This window comes from Heterodontus francisci, chromosome 19 (assembly GCF_036365525.1).
Source record: "Heterodontus francisci isolate sHetFra1 chromosome 19, sHetFra1.hap1, whole genome shotgun sequence".
NCBI lineage: Eukaryota > Metazoa > Chordata > Chondrichthyes > Heterodontiformes > Heterodontidae > Heterodontus > Heterodontus francisci.
In genome coordinates this window covers 19,640,472-19,660,088 of record NC_090389.1, presented here as the reverse complement: position 1 = coordinate 19,660,088, position 19,617 = coordinate 19,640,472, and the positions used below count along the sequence as shown (strand labels likewise).

Below are 19,617 nucleotides of genomic sequence, written 5' to 3'. Positions count from 1 at the left end.
GAGGCCATTCAGCCCATTGAGTCCATGCCAGCTCTAGGGAGTTATCCAGTCAGTTCCACTCCCCCGCACCCCTGCAAGTTTATTTCCTTCAAGTGGCCATCCAATTCCCTTTTGAAGTCATTGATTGTCTTCGCTTCCTTGTGGGCAGCAAGTTCCAGGTCAATTAGCACCCACTGCGTAAAAAAGTTCTTCCCCCTGCATCTCTTGCTCAAAACCTTCAATTGGTGTCCCATATCCATGTACCATTAGTTAATGGGAACAGTTTTTCCTTGTCTAACTTACCTTAGGCCTTTCATAATCTTGTACACTTCTATCAAATCTCCCCTCCACCTCCTTTGTTCTAAGGAGAACAACCCCAGCTTTTCCAACCTAGCCTTGTAAATAAAATCCTCCATCCCTGAAACTGTTCTTGTAAATCTCCTCTGCACCCTCTCAAAGACCCTGACATCCTTCCTAATGTGTAGTGACCAGAACTGGACTCAATACTCCAGTTGGGGCCTAACCAGAGCTTTATAAAGATTCAGCATAACTTCCCTGCTTTTGTACTCAATGCCATCATTTATGAGGCCCAGTATCCCATATGCTTTACTAACCACTCTCTCAATATGTCCTGCCACCTTCAAAGATCTGTGCACATGCACCCCCAGTCCCTCTTTTCCTGCACACTCTTTAGAACTGTGCCATTAAGTATATATTGCCTCTCCCTATTCCTTCTGGCAAAATGCATCAGCTCACACTTGTCAGTATTTCTTGATATAACTTGGAGTGAATCGAATTGGCTGAAGACTGACATCTGTGATGCTGGGGACCTCAGGAGGAGGCTGAGATGGATCATCCACTCGGCACTTCTGGCTGAAGATGGTTGTAGATGCTTCAGCCTTGTCTTTTGCACTGATGTGCTGAGCTCCACCATCATTAAGGATGGGGATGTTCATTGGGCCTCCTCCTCCCATTAGTTAGTTAATTGTCCACCAGCATTCACAACTGGATGTGGCAGGACTGCACGTTTTCCTTGAATCTTTTGGTTGTGGGATTGCTTTGCTCTGTCCAGCACGCTGTTTACGTTGTTTAGCATGCAAGTCATCCAATGTTGTAGGTTCACCAGGTTGGCATCTCATTTTTAGGTATACCTGGTGCTGCTCCTGGCATGTCCTGCACTCTTCATTGAACCAGAGGTTGGTAGAGTGAGGGATATGCTGGGCCATGAGGTTACAGATTGTCGTTAAATACAATTTTGCTGCTGCTGATGGCCCACAGTGCCTCGTAGATGTCCAGTTTTTAGCTGCTAGATATGTTATGTATCTATTCCATTTAGCATGTGGTAGTGTCACACAACACGATGGAGGGCATCCTGAGTATGCAGACTGCACTTCGGCTCCATAAGGACTGTGCCGTGATCATTCCTACCAATACCGTCATGGACAGATGTATCTGTGACAGGTAGATTGGTGAGGATGAGGTCAAGTATGTTTTCCCACGTGTTGGCTCTCTCACCATCTACTGCAGGCCCAGTTTGGCAGATAGGTCCTTCAGGCCAGCTTGGCCAGTAGTGATGCTACCGCGCCACTCTTGGTGATGGACATTGAAATCCCCCACCCAGAGTACATTCTGTGCCCTTGCTACCATCAGTGCTTCTTCCAAGTGGTGTTTAACATGGAGAAGCACTGATTCATCAGCTGAGGGAGGGCAGTGGGTGGTAATCAGCAGGAGGTTTCCTTGCCCATGTTTGACCTGATGCCATGAGACTTCATTGGGTCCAGAATCAATGTTGAGGACTCTCACAGCCTCTATCTCCCGACTCTATACTACTGTGCTGACACCTCTGGTGGGTCTGTCCTGCCGGTGGAACAGGATATACCCAGGGATGGTGATGGAGGAGTCTGGGACATTGGCTGTAACATATGATTTGGTGAACATGACAATGTCAGGCTGTTGCTTGACTAGTCTGTGGGACAGCTCTCTTAATTTTGGCAGGTCCCCAGATGTTAGTGAAGAGGATTTTGTGGGTTTGACTGGGCAGGGTGTGCTTTTGTCGTTTCCAGAGTCTAGGTTGATGCCAGGTGGTCTGTCCTCTTTTGTTCTAATTCAGCTTTTCTGTAGTGGCTTGCGAGGCCACTTCAGAGGGCAGTTAAGAGTCAGCCATATTGCTGTGGGTACGGACAGCAGATTTCCTTCCCTGAAGGGCATTAATTAATCAGGTGGGTTTTTAAGACAATCCTGTAGTTTCATGGTCACCATTACCTTTTATTCCAGATTTATTAATTAATTGAATTTAAATTGCCTCAGCTGTCATAATGGGATTCGAACTCGTGTCTCCAGATCATTAGTCTGGGCTTCTGGATTACTAGCTCAGTAACATTACCACTATGCTTCAGTCCTCTCCCTAATGGTACCCATTGCTTTATATATCAACGACCCGAATCCATCAATTAGATTCCAGCCTGTAACCCACTCATGTATATTAAACTACCAGAACTCAATTCAATTGCAGCCTGAACTTGCTCCCAGTACCCATTGTTCTCCAGGTATTTAGTAAGTAGTTTGAAATGTATCCTTGGAATTATAGGATTGGTAGCCTGTCACCTATAATGGAAGATTATCAGTGTGTTATAAAGCAAGCAACTGAGGCATGTTTAAGTGGAATATTGGGAACAATTCCATGTTGACCAGGCTTTGTGAAAGGTGGATCAAGCTTGTTGGGTTTATTGGCATTTTATGATTGTTAAAGTATCGGCAGATCAAAGCAATGTGACTAATGTTCGCTAGAAGTTCTGGTGTTGTTCAAATGAATGTAAACACAAGATTTGGGCCATTGCTTGCGAAACAGCTTCTTAAACGATAGCTGTCCTCTTGCTAAAAAAAACCTGTTAAGCCAAGTCCTACACTAGTTTAGATGATGGTCTCATTGTTCTTGTGAACATCAGTACGAGTAAAAGAAGTAAGAGAAAAGATCAATCTGTTGCAGCGTAACCACACCTCAAGGTTGCGCTGGTGTATGTTCTGTATTGAGCTTAGGAACTACTGGCCAACCCCAGGATGCTGACAGTGGTCTTTTAAGTGGTGCTGTGTCACTTTGGAAGAGTTGGGTTTTATTCATATTTTCTTTCTTTTGTCTTGTTTTTTCCATTTCCCCATAACTTCCCACTGGCTAATGGACAGTTAAGATTCAGAAGAGTGACCATCATCACTGCTGGGACCCCTGCGTCAACTACTGCCACACCTACCACCCCGGGCACTGCAAGACACCTACTTGGAGTACACCAACCCCTCTATCCAACTCGGACTACTGCAAATGTACAGTAAATTAGCTTATCTCTTTGCTCAACCTCAGGGACCCCTTCAACACCAGTTCCAAGAACATCCAATCCCTTGGGATGAATCTTTTCTTTACGTGCAAGGCCTTTTATTTTCTCTCCCCATTCCCTTTCTCATGGTTGCATGGTGCTCAGCACTATTCCCTTATCAAGTGGATGTGCAAGGGTGACCTTTGACCCAGGGCATCAGCACCAAACTTTAGGAGACATTCAAAGCCCAACTGCAATAATTCTGCTTCCAACCTTGTCTTCTATGTTGGGAAAGTACCTGGCACCTGCTTGGCTCCATGATACGACAAAATGGCTGAGATTGGGCATTTACCGTCTGGGCACTTGTGAGCACTGACTGTGTGCCACTGTTCATCAGAGTCCCAATGTGCTGGATTGACGTTAAGATGCCCCACTGGATTACAGCTGTAAATTCAGACTCAACTGGAATGATAGAGTTCAACTTATGATTCCAACCTGTTCAAGCAGTGCATGTTTTGCCGAGATAACATTAGTGCCACAAAGATACAGCTATACCTAACCAATATTATTACTGTAATAATAAGGCTTTTTCTGCATCACAGTGTTTGAGATGGAGTGCTAAGAAAATGGCTGACCCTGGGATCCCAGCTATCCTTGCAGCTGGTGCCACTGCATGAGTTAAAATTACATACTCGCTGTGCGTGCTGAATAGGACAAGTCAGTGAACAAAAATACTTTTTCTTAAATTAATTAGCCAAAAATATATAAAAATAGTGTTCAGCAAAGTGAAGACTAAATCATTGCACTAAACTGAGAGAAGGGAGCTCCTAAAACAAGCAGAAGCTTCATAACATGATCATATACAAATCAGAAGGAATATCTATTCTCATTGATACATATGCTTTCTAAATAATGAAAGGAAATAAAGATGAGAAGTAAATCAACAAGGGTCAAGTCCGCATAGGCCTGAGGTATGAGAGTGACAAGCCAACCAAAGAAACAGCATCAACGACAACTACCCTCCGATGTCACAGAGGAGGCATTTACTGGACTTACCTTGGACAGGCCCAAAGCTTAAATAGGGGGTGACAGACCAAAAATTGGGAGCCTTCTTCACAGCAGCTACTTCCCAAAATGCCTTCAGTCCAGATATTACTGATAAAGGCTTTCCCTCAAACTAATTCACAGAGACATACTGATCAGTAAAAAGGTCAACCATGTGATGTTGAGTTGCCTCCATTGTACAGCTCAAACAGGGTAGACCAGTGAATAAGAAATGTAAGCACAAGCAAGGCCAAGTTACCTGGGATTCAAGGCCCAGATTGTCAGGACTTGAAGTGTTGCATGTGGCCCTAGACATATAGCTTGGATGTTCCTTCCCTAACCAACCAATGGTTGGTCCAGATATGTCCTATCAGGAGGTACTTTGATTTGAAGCCAAACAATTGGATAACATGCCAACATTTCCGGTGTTTCGTCTGATATTAAGCAATTGATTCAAGGGGCTGAAATTAGTTGCGCCTGTGGGGTTTGGATTGCTGGGCTGAGATCTAAGGGGAACCCCATGTCGGCCTTTTGGAGCACCCCCAGTGCAATTCAACAGCGCTCAGGCACTTAAGTGCCCGGCGCCGGGATCCCCATCCCTTTAAGGACGGAGATCCTGGCTCCAAGAGATGCCAGCCAATCAGAGGGCCGGCAGCTCTGTAGTATCGGCAGCTCCATAGTATCAGCACGCCACCAGGAGCAGTGGCCGCTGCTGGTCCGACAGGAGGTCTGTGAGCAGGCACAGTGCTAGAGACCAGGACCAAAGGTAAGTGAGGCCAGGTCGCAGGGGCCAGTTTGGCAGGCCCCGGTGATGGGTGGATAGCAGAGAGGGTGGGCGATGCGTTTGGGGGGGAGTTGGTGTTACGGGAGGTGGATTATTTGCCAGTGGGGGCCCTCCGTGGCACACAGATTGCCCATGGAAGAGGCCCCCCCCCCAAGCCTGTAGGGAGGTCACCTCGTACCACAGATTGGCCACTTAAGGGCCTCAAGTAGTCTCTGAGCGCGAAGGCCGTCTCCGGCCCTTCCCACCCCCGAATTAATCGCGGTGCGACGGGAAGTTGACAGGCCCTTCCCCCCCACCCCCGCCATCTCCTAGCTGTCTCTGGGGGGGGCCCATTAAATCCAGCCCAAGGAGTGCAGCCCAACGATCAATTCTCAATCACTAGCAGTAGAATTTCAAGCTCTTTATTCTCCGTTAATCTTTGGTTTTGTTGTGAGTTTCCCTCAGTTTTCGTTGCTGACTGCTCCACTGCTTGGGCGTGCCAACTCTGATTGGAGGTTTCCTCACATGACCTCCCGCCCCCACACTCCTGCGATTGGTCGCTTGACACATCCATCCTCATAGGGAACCACCTACTCACCCCAATTGTAAAGTGAATAGACTCTTAGTTGCCTGATTGGATGATCATTGATGGTTAGTCAACATGTATTACCACCTCCAATGTTTTTATAATGAATAAACAAAATGTGTTCAAAGAAAATGAAAAAATGCACAATTTTTTTATTGGCCTTATAATTTTACTCCTGGATTTGCTCTTGGCACTGCCCAGGAAATTAATCTTTGTCTCCAGGAGACCTCCCGGACAATGACAGGGGTGGCGCAGTGGTTAGCACCACAGCCTCAGCGACCTGGGTTCGATTCTGGGTACTGCCTGTGTGGAGTTTGCAAGTTCTCCCTGTGTCTGTGTGGGTTTTCGCCAGGTACTCATGTTTCTTCCCACAGCCAAAGACTTGCAGGTTGATAGTTAAATTGGCCATTATAAATTGCTGTATCTCTAAATAAATAAATAAATAATCCTGAGGGGTTATTAATAGATCAATCGTCTTCCAGTGTTAAGGCTTTAAATCACAATTCTTTACTTTTTAAGATGCTCCTGCTTTGAAGTCACTAAGCCTCTATTTCATAATCACTGTGGTACAAACTGGGAAAGTGTTAGAGCTCAGGATTTACTTTCATCCATTCAGACTGAATGGAATGTTGTTCTCTGTAGATTTTACCAAATAAATCCTCCCGGCATGGAGCAGAGTGCCAGAGCAACTCATGTTGGAAATTCTGGCATGGAGTTCAGCACTTGCAGCTCGCTTTTTTCCGTCCATTAATTTCAATCAATGACAAACCATGCAGCGACAAAGCTCTGTGTCAGGAGATGGAGTTGGGTCTTCCCTCAAGCCTCAGTCCTAGGATTACCAACTCTGGTTAGACATGTTCCTGGAGGGCTCACCACATGAACTCCTACTCCAACTGCCCTGCCTTTGTGTACCCTCTATTGGTTGGCCGACATGTCAGTCATCACAGTGCCACGCCTTCCCACGCCGATTGGGGAATGAGCAGGCTCCTCATTATCCAATGGCATGATTTTTGACTCTCAAACAGATTTTGTTCTCCATCTCCAATATTTCTATAACTAAAAAGTGAAAGTGTTCAAAGAGGATGAACAAAAATTGCTGATATCCTGATGACCTTTGTTCATAGCAGTGCCCCTGGAGATTAATCTTCAATTCCTGGAGACTCCAGCTCAATCCTGGAGAGTTGGCAACCCTACCCAATGCAAACCAGTGCAGTGTATTTCATCATATTCAACCATTAGGAAAGACTGGCTGATTCTTTATTACTCTCTTTATGATTACGAGCTGACCCACACCCTCCCGTTTGACTCTTTTTCTCCTACAGCTCTGGTCCCAGTCAGCTGCTCTCCTCCCTCTTCAGGCACATCAGGCTTCAGTTCCCAGAACACAAATACTGTGTCACGGAATGTTCATCCCATGAGCCCACGGGCAACCATGATGAGGCGGAGGATGAGAAGGAAAGAGCATAAGAGTTCATGTGAGTCTTATTAATGTCTTTTATTTTTAAGATAATGTCTCTTGATTGCTGTCAGTCGTAAAATGGTGATTAAACTGAAATGAATCTGTTGATGTAAAATATGTAGGCCCTGAAATTATGGCACGCAAACATTTTATAATGTAAACATGCACGTACTGTACCTAGTAAGATACACTTGCAGTAATTGGTAATAAACAGTTGCTTTGTGAGAAACTCCATTTCTCTCTCCACAGATGCTACCTGACCTGCTGAGTGTTTCCAGCATTTTCTGCTTTTATTTCAGATTTCCAGCATCTGCAGGATTTTGTGTTTGTTTTAAAATGTTTGCCTGAAGTTCACCCTTCCGCTATTTCAGCTGCGACATTAACCACTTTATAATAAATCGATGAATGGTTTCGCTAAAACAGTACGGGGAGAGTTTCAGATGAATGTATTAAATCTTTGATCGCGAGCCTCTCAAGTCATATCATATCAATGATAGTAAGTGTTCATTGTTAATTACTTCAAGTTCCAGTAAGGGTATTTTAGCAATTACAGCATATCTTACTAATTATAGTCCGTATATCATGTATCCCCTGGGAGAGGCAAAAAAAACAGGGAAAAGAAACCCAGCGCCAATAAGCAGGGAAAGATCTGGAAAATTTCTCTCTGACTCAGTGATTGAACACAACCGAGAAATTGCTAAAACCAAACTTCAATTAAACAGATCAGGGAGAGCACAGTTTCAAGGTACTGCATTCAAGTAACAAGTTCATTGGAAAGCTAGATGGCTGAACAAAGAAACTTATAAAAAACATGAATGTTCTTAAAAGATTGTAAAACCAAGGGAGGAATGGCATTCCATAAACTAAATATAGAACTGCTGAAGAGAATCTGGATTAGCAAGAGTAAAGGAAATTTGGGAGAAGTGGCGACTGCCGGTACTGCAGGAGGTTCTGCAGTACGCAGATGTCCAGAGACCCTGGGAAAGGTGTGTGCGGTCGGAGTTGCCGGGGCCATTAAGGCAGGCCCTGGTGATGGGTTTTGGGCGGTTAGTGAGGGTGGGGGGTTGTCCCGGGGTTGGGGGGTGGGGTTGGTGATCTCCCTCAGGGAGGACCCACCAGAGCCCTAGATTGCCCCCCACCAAGGAGGAACTCCCCCCCCCCCCCGACCCTGCTAGGAGGCCGCCAGGTTTTAGCTGGCAGCATCTGCCCATGGTGTTGGGCTCCTCTGCCTTCTATTAAATTGAGGCGGGAAGAGGCCATTAATTGGCCACTTACTGGCCTCAATTGGCCTGAGACGGGAAGGCTGTCCTTGGCCTTCCTCGCCCTGGTGTAAATTGGAAGGTGTCGGGAATGCCGCGAGCACTCCGCCTCCTGCCTTCTGACACAATTTTATGGGTTGCACCTGCCTCCATTCCCATCCCAAGGAGACCCATATTTTCAGCCTACTATTTCACACGGTACTCTCATTTTTTTACTCATTCACTGGTTGTGGGTGTCGCTGGCAAGGTCAGAATCTATTGCCCGTCCCTAATCAGCCTTGAGAAGATGGTGGTGAGCTGCCTTTTTGAACTACTGCAGTCCGTTTGATGAAGGTACTCCCACAGTGCTACTAGGTAGAGAATTCCAGAATTTCAACCAACAATGGTGAAAAAACTACAATATATTTCCCAGTAAGGACAGTGTGTGACTTGGAGGGGAACTTGCAGGTGGTGGTGTTACCATGCGCCTGCTGCCCTTGTCCTTCTAGGTGATAGAGGTCACGGGTTTGGGAGATGCTGCTAAAGAAGCCTTGGTGAGTTGCTGTAGTGCATCTTGTAGATGGTTCACCCTACAGCCATGGTGCGCCGGGAAAGAAGGGAGTGAATATTTAAGGTGGTGGGTGGGATGCCAATCGAGTGGGTTGCTTTGTCCTGGATGGTATTGATCTTCATGAGTGATGTTGAAGTTACACTCATTCAGGCAAATGAAGAATATTCCATCACACTCCTGATTATGTCATGTAGATGTACTGTGCAATCAATAGCGAACATCCCCACTTCTGACCTTGTGATTGAGGGAAGGTCATTGATGAAGCAGATGAAGATGATCGGTCTAGGACACTACCCTGAGGAACTCCTGCAGTGATGTCCTGGGGCTGAGATGATTGGCCTCCAACAACCACAACCATCTTCCTTTGTGCCCGGTATGACTCTACCCAATGGAGAGTTTTCCCACTTATGCCCACTGATCAATTTTACTCGGGCTTCTTGATGTCATACTCAGTCAAATGCTGCCTTGATGTCAAGGGCAGTCACTCTCACCTCACCTACGGAATTCAGCTAGTTTGTCTATTATTGGACCATTATTGGGGAGGTGGTGGCATAGTGGTAATGTCACTGGACGAGTAGTCCACAGCCCAGGCTAATGCTCCGGGGACACAGGATCGAATCCCACCATGGCAGGTGGTGAAATTTGAATTCAATAATAAATCTTGAATTAAAAAGCTAGTCTAATGGTGACCATGAAACCATTGTCAATTGTTGTAAAAACCCATCTGATTCACTAATGTCCTTCACTTATGTCCTTTAGGGAAGGAAATCTGATGATGTCCTTATCTGGTCTGGCCTGCATGTGACTCCAGACCCACAGCAATGTGGTTGACTCTTAAATTCCCTCAGAAATGGTCACTCAGTTCAAGGGCAATTCAAGATGGCCAAGCCAGCGATTCCCACAAAACGAATACATAAAAAAAAAAATGGGGTCTGGATCTGATTGGACCTGGCAGAATCCAAGTTGAGCACAAGAGCAGATTATCGGTGAGAATGTGCTGCTTAATTGCACTGTCGACGATACCTTCCATCACTTTGCTGATGATTGAAAGTAGACTGATGGGTCGTGATCTCTTCAGCATTGTAGGCACGATGTTGTCACAGCCCATAACCTGTGCTATATCTGGCATGTTCAGCCATTTCTTAATATCATATAGAGTAAATTGAATTGGCACAAGACTGGCTTCTGTGATGCTGGGGACCTCAGGAGGAGACTGAGATGGATCATCCGCTCGGCACTTCTGGTTGAAGATGGCTGCAAATGCTTCACCTTGTCTTTTACACTCAAATGCTGAGCTCTGCCATTATTGAGGATGGGAATTTTCATGGAGCTTCCTCCTCCCATTAGTTATACAGTCATAATGGCACAGAAGGCGGCTATTCAGCCCATCAAGTCCATGCTGTCTCCCTGTAGAGCAATTCAGTCAATTCCATATCCCTGCTCTATCCCTGTAGCCCTGCAAGTTTTTTTTTTACCTCAAGTGCCCATCCAATTTAATTTTGAAATGATTCATTGTCTCCGCTGACACTGCCCTCATAGGCAATCAGTTCCAGGTCTTTACCACTCGCTGCATATAAAGTTCTTCCTCACATCGCCACTGTATCTCTGCCCAAAACCTTAAATCTGTGTCTCTTAGTCCTTGCAGCATCAGCTAATGGGAACAGTTTTTCTTTGTCTACCTTATCTGACATAATATTGGACTCTATCAAATCTCCCCTCAATCTCCTTTGCTCCAAGAGAACAACCCTAGCTTCGCCAACCTAAACTTGTAGCTAAATTCCCCCATCCCTGGAACCATTCTGGTAAATCTCCTCTGCACCTTTCAAGGATTCTCAGAGCCCTCCTAAAGTGTGGTGAACATAACTGGACGCAATACTGTAGTTGTAGCCTAACCAGAGCTTTATAAAGGTTCAGCATAGCTTCCCTGCTTTTGTATTCAATGCTTCCATTTATGATGCCCAAGATCCCATATGCTTTGCTAACTACTCTCTCAATATGTCCTGCCACCTTCAAAGATCTATGCACATGTACCCCAGATCTCTCTGTCCCTGTGCACTCTTTAAAACTGTGCCATTAATTATATATTACCTCTGTCTATCACTACTGCTAAAATACATCACCTCACATTTCTCAGTATTAAATTCTATCTGTCACTTGTTTGCCCATTCTGCTAGCCTATCTATGTCCTGTCACAGTCAATTAGTATCACCCTTACTATTTGCCACACCTCCTAGTTTGGTATCGTCGACAAATTTTGAAATTTTGTCCACCACCATTCACAACTGGCAGGGCTACAGAACTTTGATATGACTGATTGCTTGTGGGATCATTCAGATCTGCCAATAGTATGCGGCCTGCACTGTGTAGCATGCATGTACTCCTGTCTTGTAGCTTGAACTGGTTGGCATCACATATTTAGGTTGAGTGCTGCCCTTGGCCTTGAGTGCTCTTCTGCATTCCTGATTGTATCAGGGTTGATCCCCTGGCTTGATGGTAATAATAGAGTGAGGTATATGCCAGGCCATGAGGTTGCAGATAGTGGTGGAATACAATTCTGCTGCTGCTGCTGACTCACAGTTGATGCCCAGTTTTGAGCTGCTAGGTGTGGCCTGAATCTGTCCTATTTAGCACGGTCATAGTGCCACACAACATATGGAGGGTTTCCTCGTGGTGAAGATGGGACTTTTCTCTACAAAGACTGTGCGGTGGTCACTCCTACCAATACAGTCATGGACAGATGCATCTGTGACAGGTAGATTGTTGAAGATGAGGTGAAGTAGGTTTTTCCCTCATGTTGCTTCTCTCACCATCTCCCCTTGACATTCAATGGCAGTGCCATCGCTGAATCCACCACTATCAGTCTCCTGGGGTTCACCATTGACCAGAAACTTAACTGAACCAGCCACATACATGCCATAGCTGCAAGGGCAGGGTTCATAATGAGTTTTTTTGTCTCTGTCTTCACAAAGGAGAGTTGTGATGCAGATATTGTAGTTAAAGCGAAGGAGTGTGAATTATTAGATACGATAAGCATCATGAGAGAGGAAGTACGAGAGGGTCTGACATCCTTGAAAATGGATAAATTGCCAGAACCGGATGGATTGCATCCCAGGTTGTTAAAGGAAGCCAGGGAGGAAATAGCAGATGCGCTGAGGATCATCTTCAAATCCTTACTAGATACGGGTGCGCTACCAGATGATTGGAGGTCTGCGAACGTTGTACTGTTGTTTAAAAAGTTATAGGCGAGTTATAGGCAAATAATTATAGGCCGGTCAGTCTGACCTCGGTGGTGGGTAAATTGTTAGAATCTATTCTGAGGGACGGGATAAACTGCCACTTAGAAAGGCACGGATTAATCAGGGATAGTCAGCATGGATTTGTTAAGGAAGGGTCATGTCTTACTAACTTAATTGAGTTTTTTGAGGAAGTAACAGAGAGGCTTGATGAGGGTAGTGCAGTAGACGTGGTCTGCATAGATTTTAATAAAGCATTTGACAAGGTTCCACATGGCAGACTGGTCAGTAAAATGAAAGCTCATGTGATACAGGGAAATGTGGCAGGTTGGATTCAGAATTAGCTCAGGGCCAGGAAACAAAGCGTAGTAGCCAACGGATGTTTTTGCGAATGGAAAGCTGTTTCCAGTGATGTTCCACAGGGCTCAATGTTGGGTCCCTTGCTGTTTGTGGTAAATATTAATGATTTGGACTTAAATGTGGGAGACATGATTGGGAAATTTGCTGATGACACAAAAATTGGCTGTGTTGTTAATAGTGAAGAGGATAGCTGTAGACTCCAGAATGATATCAATGGTTTGGTTCAGTGGGCAGAAAATTGGCAAATAGAATTCAATCCAGAGAAGTGTGAGGTGATGCACTTGGGGAGGGCAAATAAAGCAAGGGAATACACAGTAAACGGGAGGATATTGAGAGGGGTAGAAGAAGTGAGAGACCTTGGAATGCATGTCCACAGGTCCCTGAAGGTGGCAGGACAGGTAGAGTAGTGAAGAAGGCATATGGAATGCTTTCTTTTATTGGCCGAGGTGTAGAATACAAAAGCAGGCATGTAATGCTGGAACTGTATAAAACACCAGTTAGCCCACAGCTGGAGTATTTTGTACAGTTCTGGGCACCACATTACAGGAAGGACATAATTGCTCTGGAGAGAGTACAGAGAAGATTTACAAGAAAGTTGCCAGGGCTGGAAAGTTGCAGTTATAAGGAAAGATTGGATTGGCTAGGGTTGTTTTCCCTGGAACTGAGGAGGTTGAGGGAAGACTTAATAGAGGTGTACAAAATTATGAGGGGCCTAGATAAAGTGGACAGGAAGGGCCTGTTACACCTGGCGGGGAGGTCAGTTACCAGGGGACACAGATTTAAGGTGATTGGTAGAAGGATTAGAGAGGACATGAGGAAAATCTTTTTCACCCAGAGGGTGGTGGGTATCTGGAATTAGTTGCCAGGAAGGGTGGTGGAGGCAGAAACCCTTAATTCTTTTAAAAGGTACCTGGACATGCACCTAAGGTGCTGTAACCTGCAAGGCTATGGACCAGATGTTGGAAGGTGGGCTTAGATTGGGCGGCTAGTTTTTTCGTCCGGCACAAACATGATGGGCTGAATGGCCTCTTTCTGTGCTCTAATTTTTCTATGGTTTTATGGTTCTAAGAACAGGTCAGAGAATGGGAATTCTGCAGTGTGTAACTCACCACCTGACTTCTCAAAGTCTATCCACCGTCAACAAGGCACAAGTCAGGAATGTGATGGAATACTCTCCACTTGACGGGATGGATGCAGCTCCAACAACATTTGAGAATCTCGACACCATCAAAGCATCCCATCCACCACCTTAAACATTCACTCCCTCCACCAGTGGTGCACAGTGGCTGCAGTGTGTACCATCCTTAAGATAAACTGCAGCAACTTGCCAAGCTTCTTTCAACAGCACCTTCCAAACCCATGACCTCCACCACCTATAAAAACAAGGACAGCAGATGCATGGGAACACCACCACTTTCAAGACCCCCTCCAAGTCACGCAGCATACTGACTTGGAAATATATCATCATTCCTTCACTGCCACTAGTTTAAAATCCTGGAACTTGCTTCCTAACAGCCCTGTGGTGTACCTATACCACATGGACTGCAGCGGTTCAAGAAGGCGGCTCACTACCACCTTATCAAGGGCAATTAGGGATACGCAATAAATGCTGGCCTGGCCAGCGATGCCCACATCCCAGAAAAGAATAAAGAAAAACACCTGCCACAGGCTCAGGCTGGCTCCTATGTTCTTCAGGACTTGATCGTTTTTTCAGGACCAAGCCACTCTTGGTGATGCTTTTCCGTTCCCTTGTTAAGCTCAGTGCTTCTTCCAAGTGGTTTTCTACATGGAGGAGTACTGATTCATCAGCTGAGGGAGGATGGTAAGTGGCATTCAGCAGGATGTTTACTTGCCCATCTGATACCATGGGGTCTGGTGTCACTGTTGAGGCCTCCCAGGGTCCCTCCTTTCCAATTGAATACAGTATGCCTCCACCTCTGGTGGCTCTGCTTTGTCTGTACATACATAGGGATGGTGATGGCAGAGTCTGGGACATTGATCAAAAGTTAACAGTTAGGAAGGTGAATGGTATGTTGGCCTTCATTGCAAGAGGATTTGTGTACAGGAGCAAGGATGTCTTACTGCAGTTATACACGGCCTTGGTGAGATCACATCTGGAGTATTTTGTGCAGTTTTCTGAGGAAGGATGTTCTTACCATAGAGGGAGTGCAAAGAAGATTTACTAGATTGATTCCTGGGATTGCAGGATTGACGTATGAGGAGAGATTGGATCGACTAGGCCTATATTCACTAAAGTTTAGAAGAATGAGAGGGGATCTCATAGAAACCTATGAAATTCTAACAGGACTAGACAGGCTAGATGCAGGGAGGATGTTCCCGATGGCTGTGGAGTCCAGAGCCAGGGGTTACAGTCTCAGGATACGGGGTCATAGAGTCATAGAGTTATACAGCACAGAAACAGGCCCTTCGGCCCATCGTGTCTGTGCTGGCCATCAAGCACCTAACTATTCTAATCCCATTTTCCAGCACTTGGCCCATAGCCTTGTATGCTATGGCGTTTCAAGTGCTCATCTAAATACTTCTTAAATGTTGTGAGGGTTCCTGCCTCTACCACCCTATCAGGCAGGTGCGTTCCAGATTCCAACCACTCTCTGGGTGAAAAAAGTTTTCCTCAAATCCTCTCTAAACCTCCTGCCCTTACCTTAAATCTGTGCCCCCTGGTTATTGACCCCTCCAGGAAGGGAAAATGTTTCTTCCTATCTAACCTATCAATTTCCCTCATAATTTTGTATACCTCAATCAGATCCCCCTCAGCCTTCTCTGCTCTAAGGGAAACAACCCAGCCTTTCCAGTCTCTCTTCATAGCTGAAATGCTCCAGCCCAGGCAACATCCTGGTGAATCTCCTCTGCACTCTCTCCAGTGCAATCACATCCTTCCTGTAGTGTGGTGCCCAGAACTGTGCACAGTACTCCTGCTCTGACCTCCACCATAACACAGCTCCACCATAACCTCCCTGTTCTTATATTCCATGCCTTGGCGAATAAAGGCAAGTATCCCATATGCCTTCCTAACCACCTTATCTACCTGTGCTGCTGCCTTCAGTGATCTATGGACAAGTACACCAAGGTCCCTCTGACCCTCTGTACTTCCTACCATCCATTTTATATTCCCTTGCCTTGTTAGTCCTCCCAAAATACGTCACCTCACACTTCTCAGGATTAAATTCCATTTGCCACTGCTCCGCCCATCTTCCCAGCTCATCTATATCATCCTGTAATCTAAAGCTTTCCTCCTCATTATTTACAACACCACCAATTTCCGTGTCATCTGCAAACTTACTGATCATACCTCCTATATTCACGTCTAAATCATTAATGTACACTACAAACAGCAAGGGTCCAGTACTGATCACTGTGGTACGCCACTGGTCACAGGCTTCCACTCACAAAAACAACCCTCGACCATCACCTCCTACTACTAAGCCAATTTTGGATCCAATTTGCCAAATTGCCCTGGATCCCGTGGGCTCTTAACTTCTTAACCAATCTCCCATGCGGGTCCTTATCAAAAGCCTTACTGAAGACTATGTAGACTACATCAACTGCTTTACCCTCATCTATACATCTAGTCACCGCCTTGAAAAATTCATTTAGAACCGAGATGAGGAGAAATTTCTTCACTCAGAGGGTGGTGAACCTGTGGAATTCTCTACCACAGAAAGCAGTGGAGGACAAGTCATTAAATATATTCAAGAAGGAGATAGGTATATTTCTTAATGTCAAAGGGATCAAGGGATATTGGGAGAAAGCAGGAACAGGATACTGAATTAGATGATCACTCATGATCTTTTTTGAATGGCAGAGTAGGCCCGAAGGGCCAAATGGCCTACTCCTGTTCAAATTTTCTATGTTTCTATGTTATGATTCAGTGACTCTGATGTCTGTGGTGCAGCTCTCCTAATTTTGGCACAAGACTTTGATGTTAGTGAGGAGGACTTTGCAGGGTTGACTGGGCTGGGTGCGCCTTTGTCGTGTCCGGTGCCTAGGCCGGTGCCAGGTAGTCTGTCTGGGTTTTAGTCTTATTATAGCATATAATACTAGTTTTGATACAACTGAGTAGCCTGCTAGGCCATTTCAGGGGGCAGGTATAAGTCAACCACATTGCTGTGGGTCACATATAGGCCAGACCAGGTAAGGACAGCAGATTTTCTTTCCTACAGTGTATTAGTAAGCCAGATGGGTTATTGCAACAATCCAGTAGTTTCATGGTCACCATTACTGACACTAGCTTTTTATTCCAGATTTATATAATTAATTTAATTAAATTAAAGGCCCCAGCTGCTGTGGTGGGATTTAAATTCACGTCTCCAGATCCCTTCCATTAGAACCATCCTTACCCAAGTTACTATCATGTTCCACTGCTGGGAATTTCCTTGGGATTCTCCCAATTGGTTGTTGTAATTATGGAAGATTGGCAGCAACCCTATTTCTATATTCAATATTTGAACTCTTTACTGTGGCTCAGTTGGTACAGTTATGCCTCTGAATCAAAAGGCTGTGGGTTTGAGTCTTGTGCCAGAGACTTGAACCTATCTAGGCTGACACTGCAGTGCAGTACTGAGGTAGTGCTGCACTGTTGGAGGTACCACCTTTGGGATGAAATGTTAAACTGAGACCTTGTCTTCCCTCTCAGATGACTGTAAGAGATTCCACAGGACTATTTTGAAGAAGCGCAGAGGAGGTGCCTGCTTTCCTGGTCCAATATTTATCTCTCAACCAACACCTAAAACGGCAATCTGGACATTTATTTCACTGGGGCCTAGCTGTGCACAAGTTGGCTGTATTACAACAGTGACTACACTTTAAAGGAAAGCATTGGCTGTGAAACTCTTTGGGACGTGCTGAGGTTGTGAAAGGCTCGATATAAGTATAATTCCTCTTATTGCTAAGATGTCATTGTTTGCAGAATAACACCAGCAAATTATAGTATACATATGGAGTGCTGGTTCATTAAAGAAATGGATATATCCAACTGAAACAAATTAGAGCTCATGAATTCTTCAGCCAACCTGGGTCTTCATGAAGTGAGGTTCCTGACAGGTGGAACCAAGGAGAAGGTAGAAAGTGCCCGTAGCAACTGGTACAAGAGGTGCTGAGGCATGAGAGCAGATTTCCTGCTCTCTTTCATGAGCAATGGTGCCTACCAAGAAGAATTTCAAGAATATCAGTTGGACAGTTTGTTTTTTTAGTAACTGACAGGTTCAATGTTAGTACAGCCTAGTTAATTGGTAAGGCTTCTGAGCTGTAAAATCTGCCTGTTAACATCAGCAGTTTAATGATGGAAGATTTAATCCTGGGGATTCCATTGCCATTCATGAAATGAATGTTGTTATCCCACAGGCTCTGCTTACATGACCACAATTTTTAGTTATGACATTATGTGCTCTATGAAACTAAGCAATTACTTTGAGATGAAAAATCTTAAAAACGCAATTCTATTCCAGCTGATGTCAGATAACAGAAGGTCATTTTCTCAAACAGCGATTTTAATATATTGAAATCAGCAGATATAGGAGGGCTGGAAATATATATTACCATTAATACAAGACTAATGGCTCTACTCAATCTAAGCTGACACTGCAGTGCAGTACTGAGGGAGTGCTGGACTCATGGAGGTGCCATCTTTTGGATGAGACGTCAAACCGAGGTTCCGTCTGCCCTCTCAGGTGGGCATGAAAAATCCCATGGCACTATTTCAGAGAAGAACAAGGGAGTTCACCTTGGTGTCCTGGTCAATATTTATCCCTCAACCAACACCACTAAAACAGATTGTCTGGTCATTATGTGGGATCTTGCTGTGTTCAAATTTCCTACATTACAACAGTGCCTTCAGTTCAAAAGTCCTTCATTAACTGTGAAGTACTTTGGGATCTCTTGGGATCTCACAAGACACTAAAGTAGTGTAAGTCTTTCTTTCTTTATTGGCAAAAAATACTAGTCTCGAAGTTGTCCTTTCATTCATGGGCCTTGTTCCAATAATTTACACACACATCCAGGGTGAAACAAACAACTTGTGTTTAAATGACACCTTATCATGTCTTCAGGACATCCAAAGAGCTACACGACCAATGAACTACTTTTTGAGGCGTTACTACTCTTGCCTTGTAGGCGGATATAGCAACCAATTTGCGCACAGCAAGGAACCACAAACAGCATCTGAGATGAATGAATCTGTTTCGGCAGTGTCGATTGAGATGGGAATATTGTTAGAATATAACGAGAACTCCCCAATTCTTTTTCAAATAGCTGCTGTGGGATCTTTTACATCCTCCTAAACAGGCAGAAGGGGGTCCTCCCTCGGTTTACCAATCTCATCCAAAGGACGGCACCTCCGACAGTGCAGCAGCCCCTCAATACTGCAGTGAAGTCTAGATTATGTGCCCACCACCTTCTGACTTAAGAGGTGAGACAGCCACTTATCAGAACAACCTGCCAGTTTAGTCACAGTGGTGTCACATGAAAATGGAGCCAGTATTTTTTAACTTATTACACTAACTCTGTAGAAAAGCCAAATGATGGTTTGCCAAGCAGGCTTTTTTTGTCACAATGACAACATCATTTTAACTTATTGCTTCCTCACAAAACTCATGATTTAACCAGAGTTAGGATAACTGGAATTAAATGCAATTTCTGGTACTAGAACATAAGAAATAGGAGCAGGAGTAGGCCATTCAGCCCCTCAAGCCTGCCCCACCTTTCAGTAAGATCATGGCTGATCAGTCCCAGGCCTCAACTCCTCTTTCGGGCCTGCTCCGCATAACCCTCAACTCCCTGAGATTTCAAAAATAAAAACTGAAGAGGAGCTGGACTAAAGGACTATGAAACAGCAGCAATGGGAGACCAAGTAGTAAATGCAGGATGAAAGCAGGGAAAAGGAACAATTACAGATTGGAGTTCATGATTAGATTCAGCAGAATACTATTCAGAAGTACCAAACCAAGGCTGTGTATAATTTACTCCCATTGAGTCTGTATACTCCCTTAATTGATGAGTTGCAATTATGAAGAGTGATTATGTAAATTGGGAATGCTCTCACTGGAAAAGAGAAGATTGAGAAG

At 44.9% G+C, this 19,617-nt stretch overlaps 1 protein-coding gene across 7 annotated transcripts in view; it reads left to right on the top strand.

The window, feature by feature from the left end:
* Positions 1 to 19,617, top strand: part of grip2b (glutamate receptor interacting protein 2b) — a 216,285-nt gene that overhangs the window by 122,209 nt on the left and 74,459 nt on the right. For 6 of the 7 annotated variants that reach the window (XM_068051430.1, XM_068051429.1, XM_068051428.1 and 3 more), the window contains 2 exons: positions 3,160 to 3,294; positions 7,000 to 7,152. In XM_068051430.1, coding sequence (XP_067907531.1) covers positions 3,160 to 3,294; positions 7,000 to 7,152 — 288 coding nt within the window. The remainder of the gene's footprint in view (positions 1 to 3,159; positions 3,295 to 6,999; positions 7,153 to 19,617) is intronic. The other variant, XM_068051431.1, reaches the window with a different exon arrangement.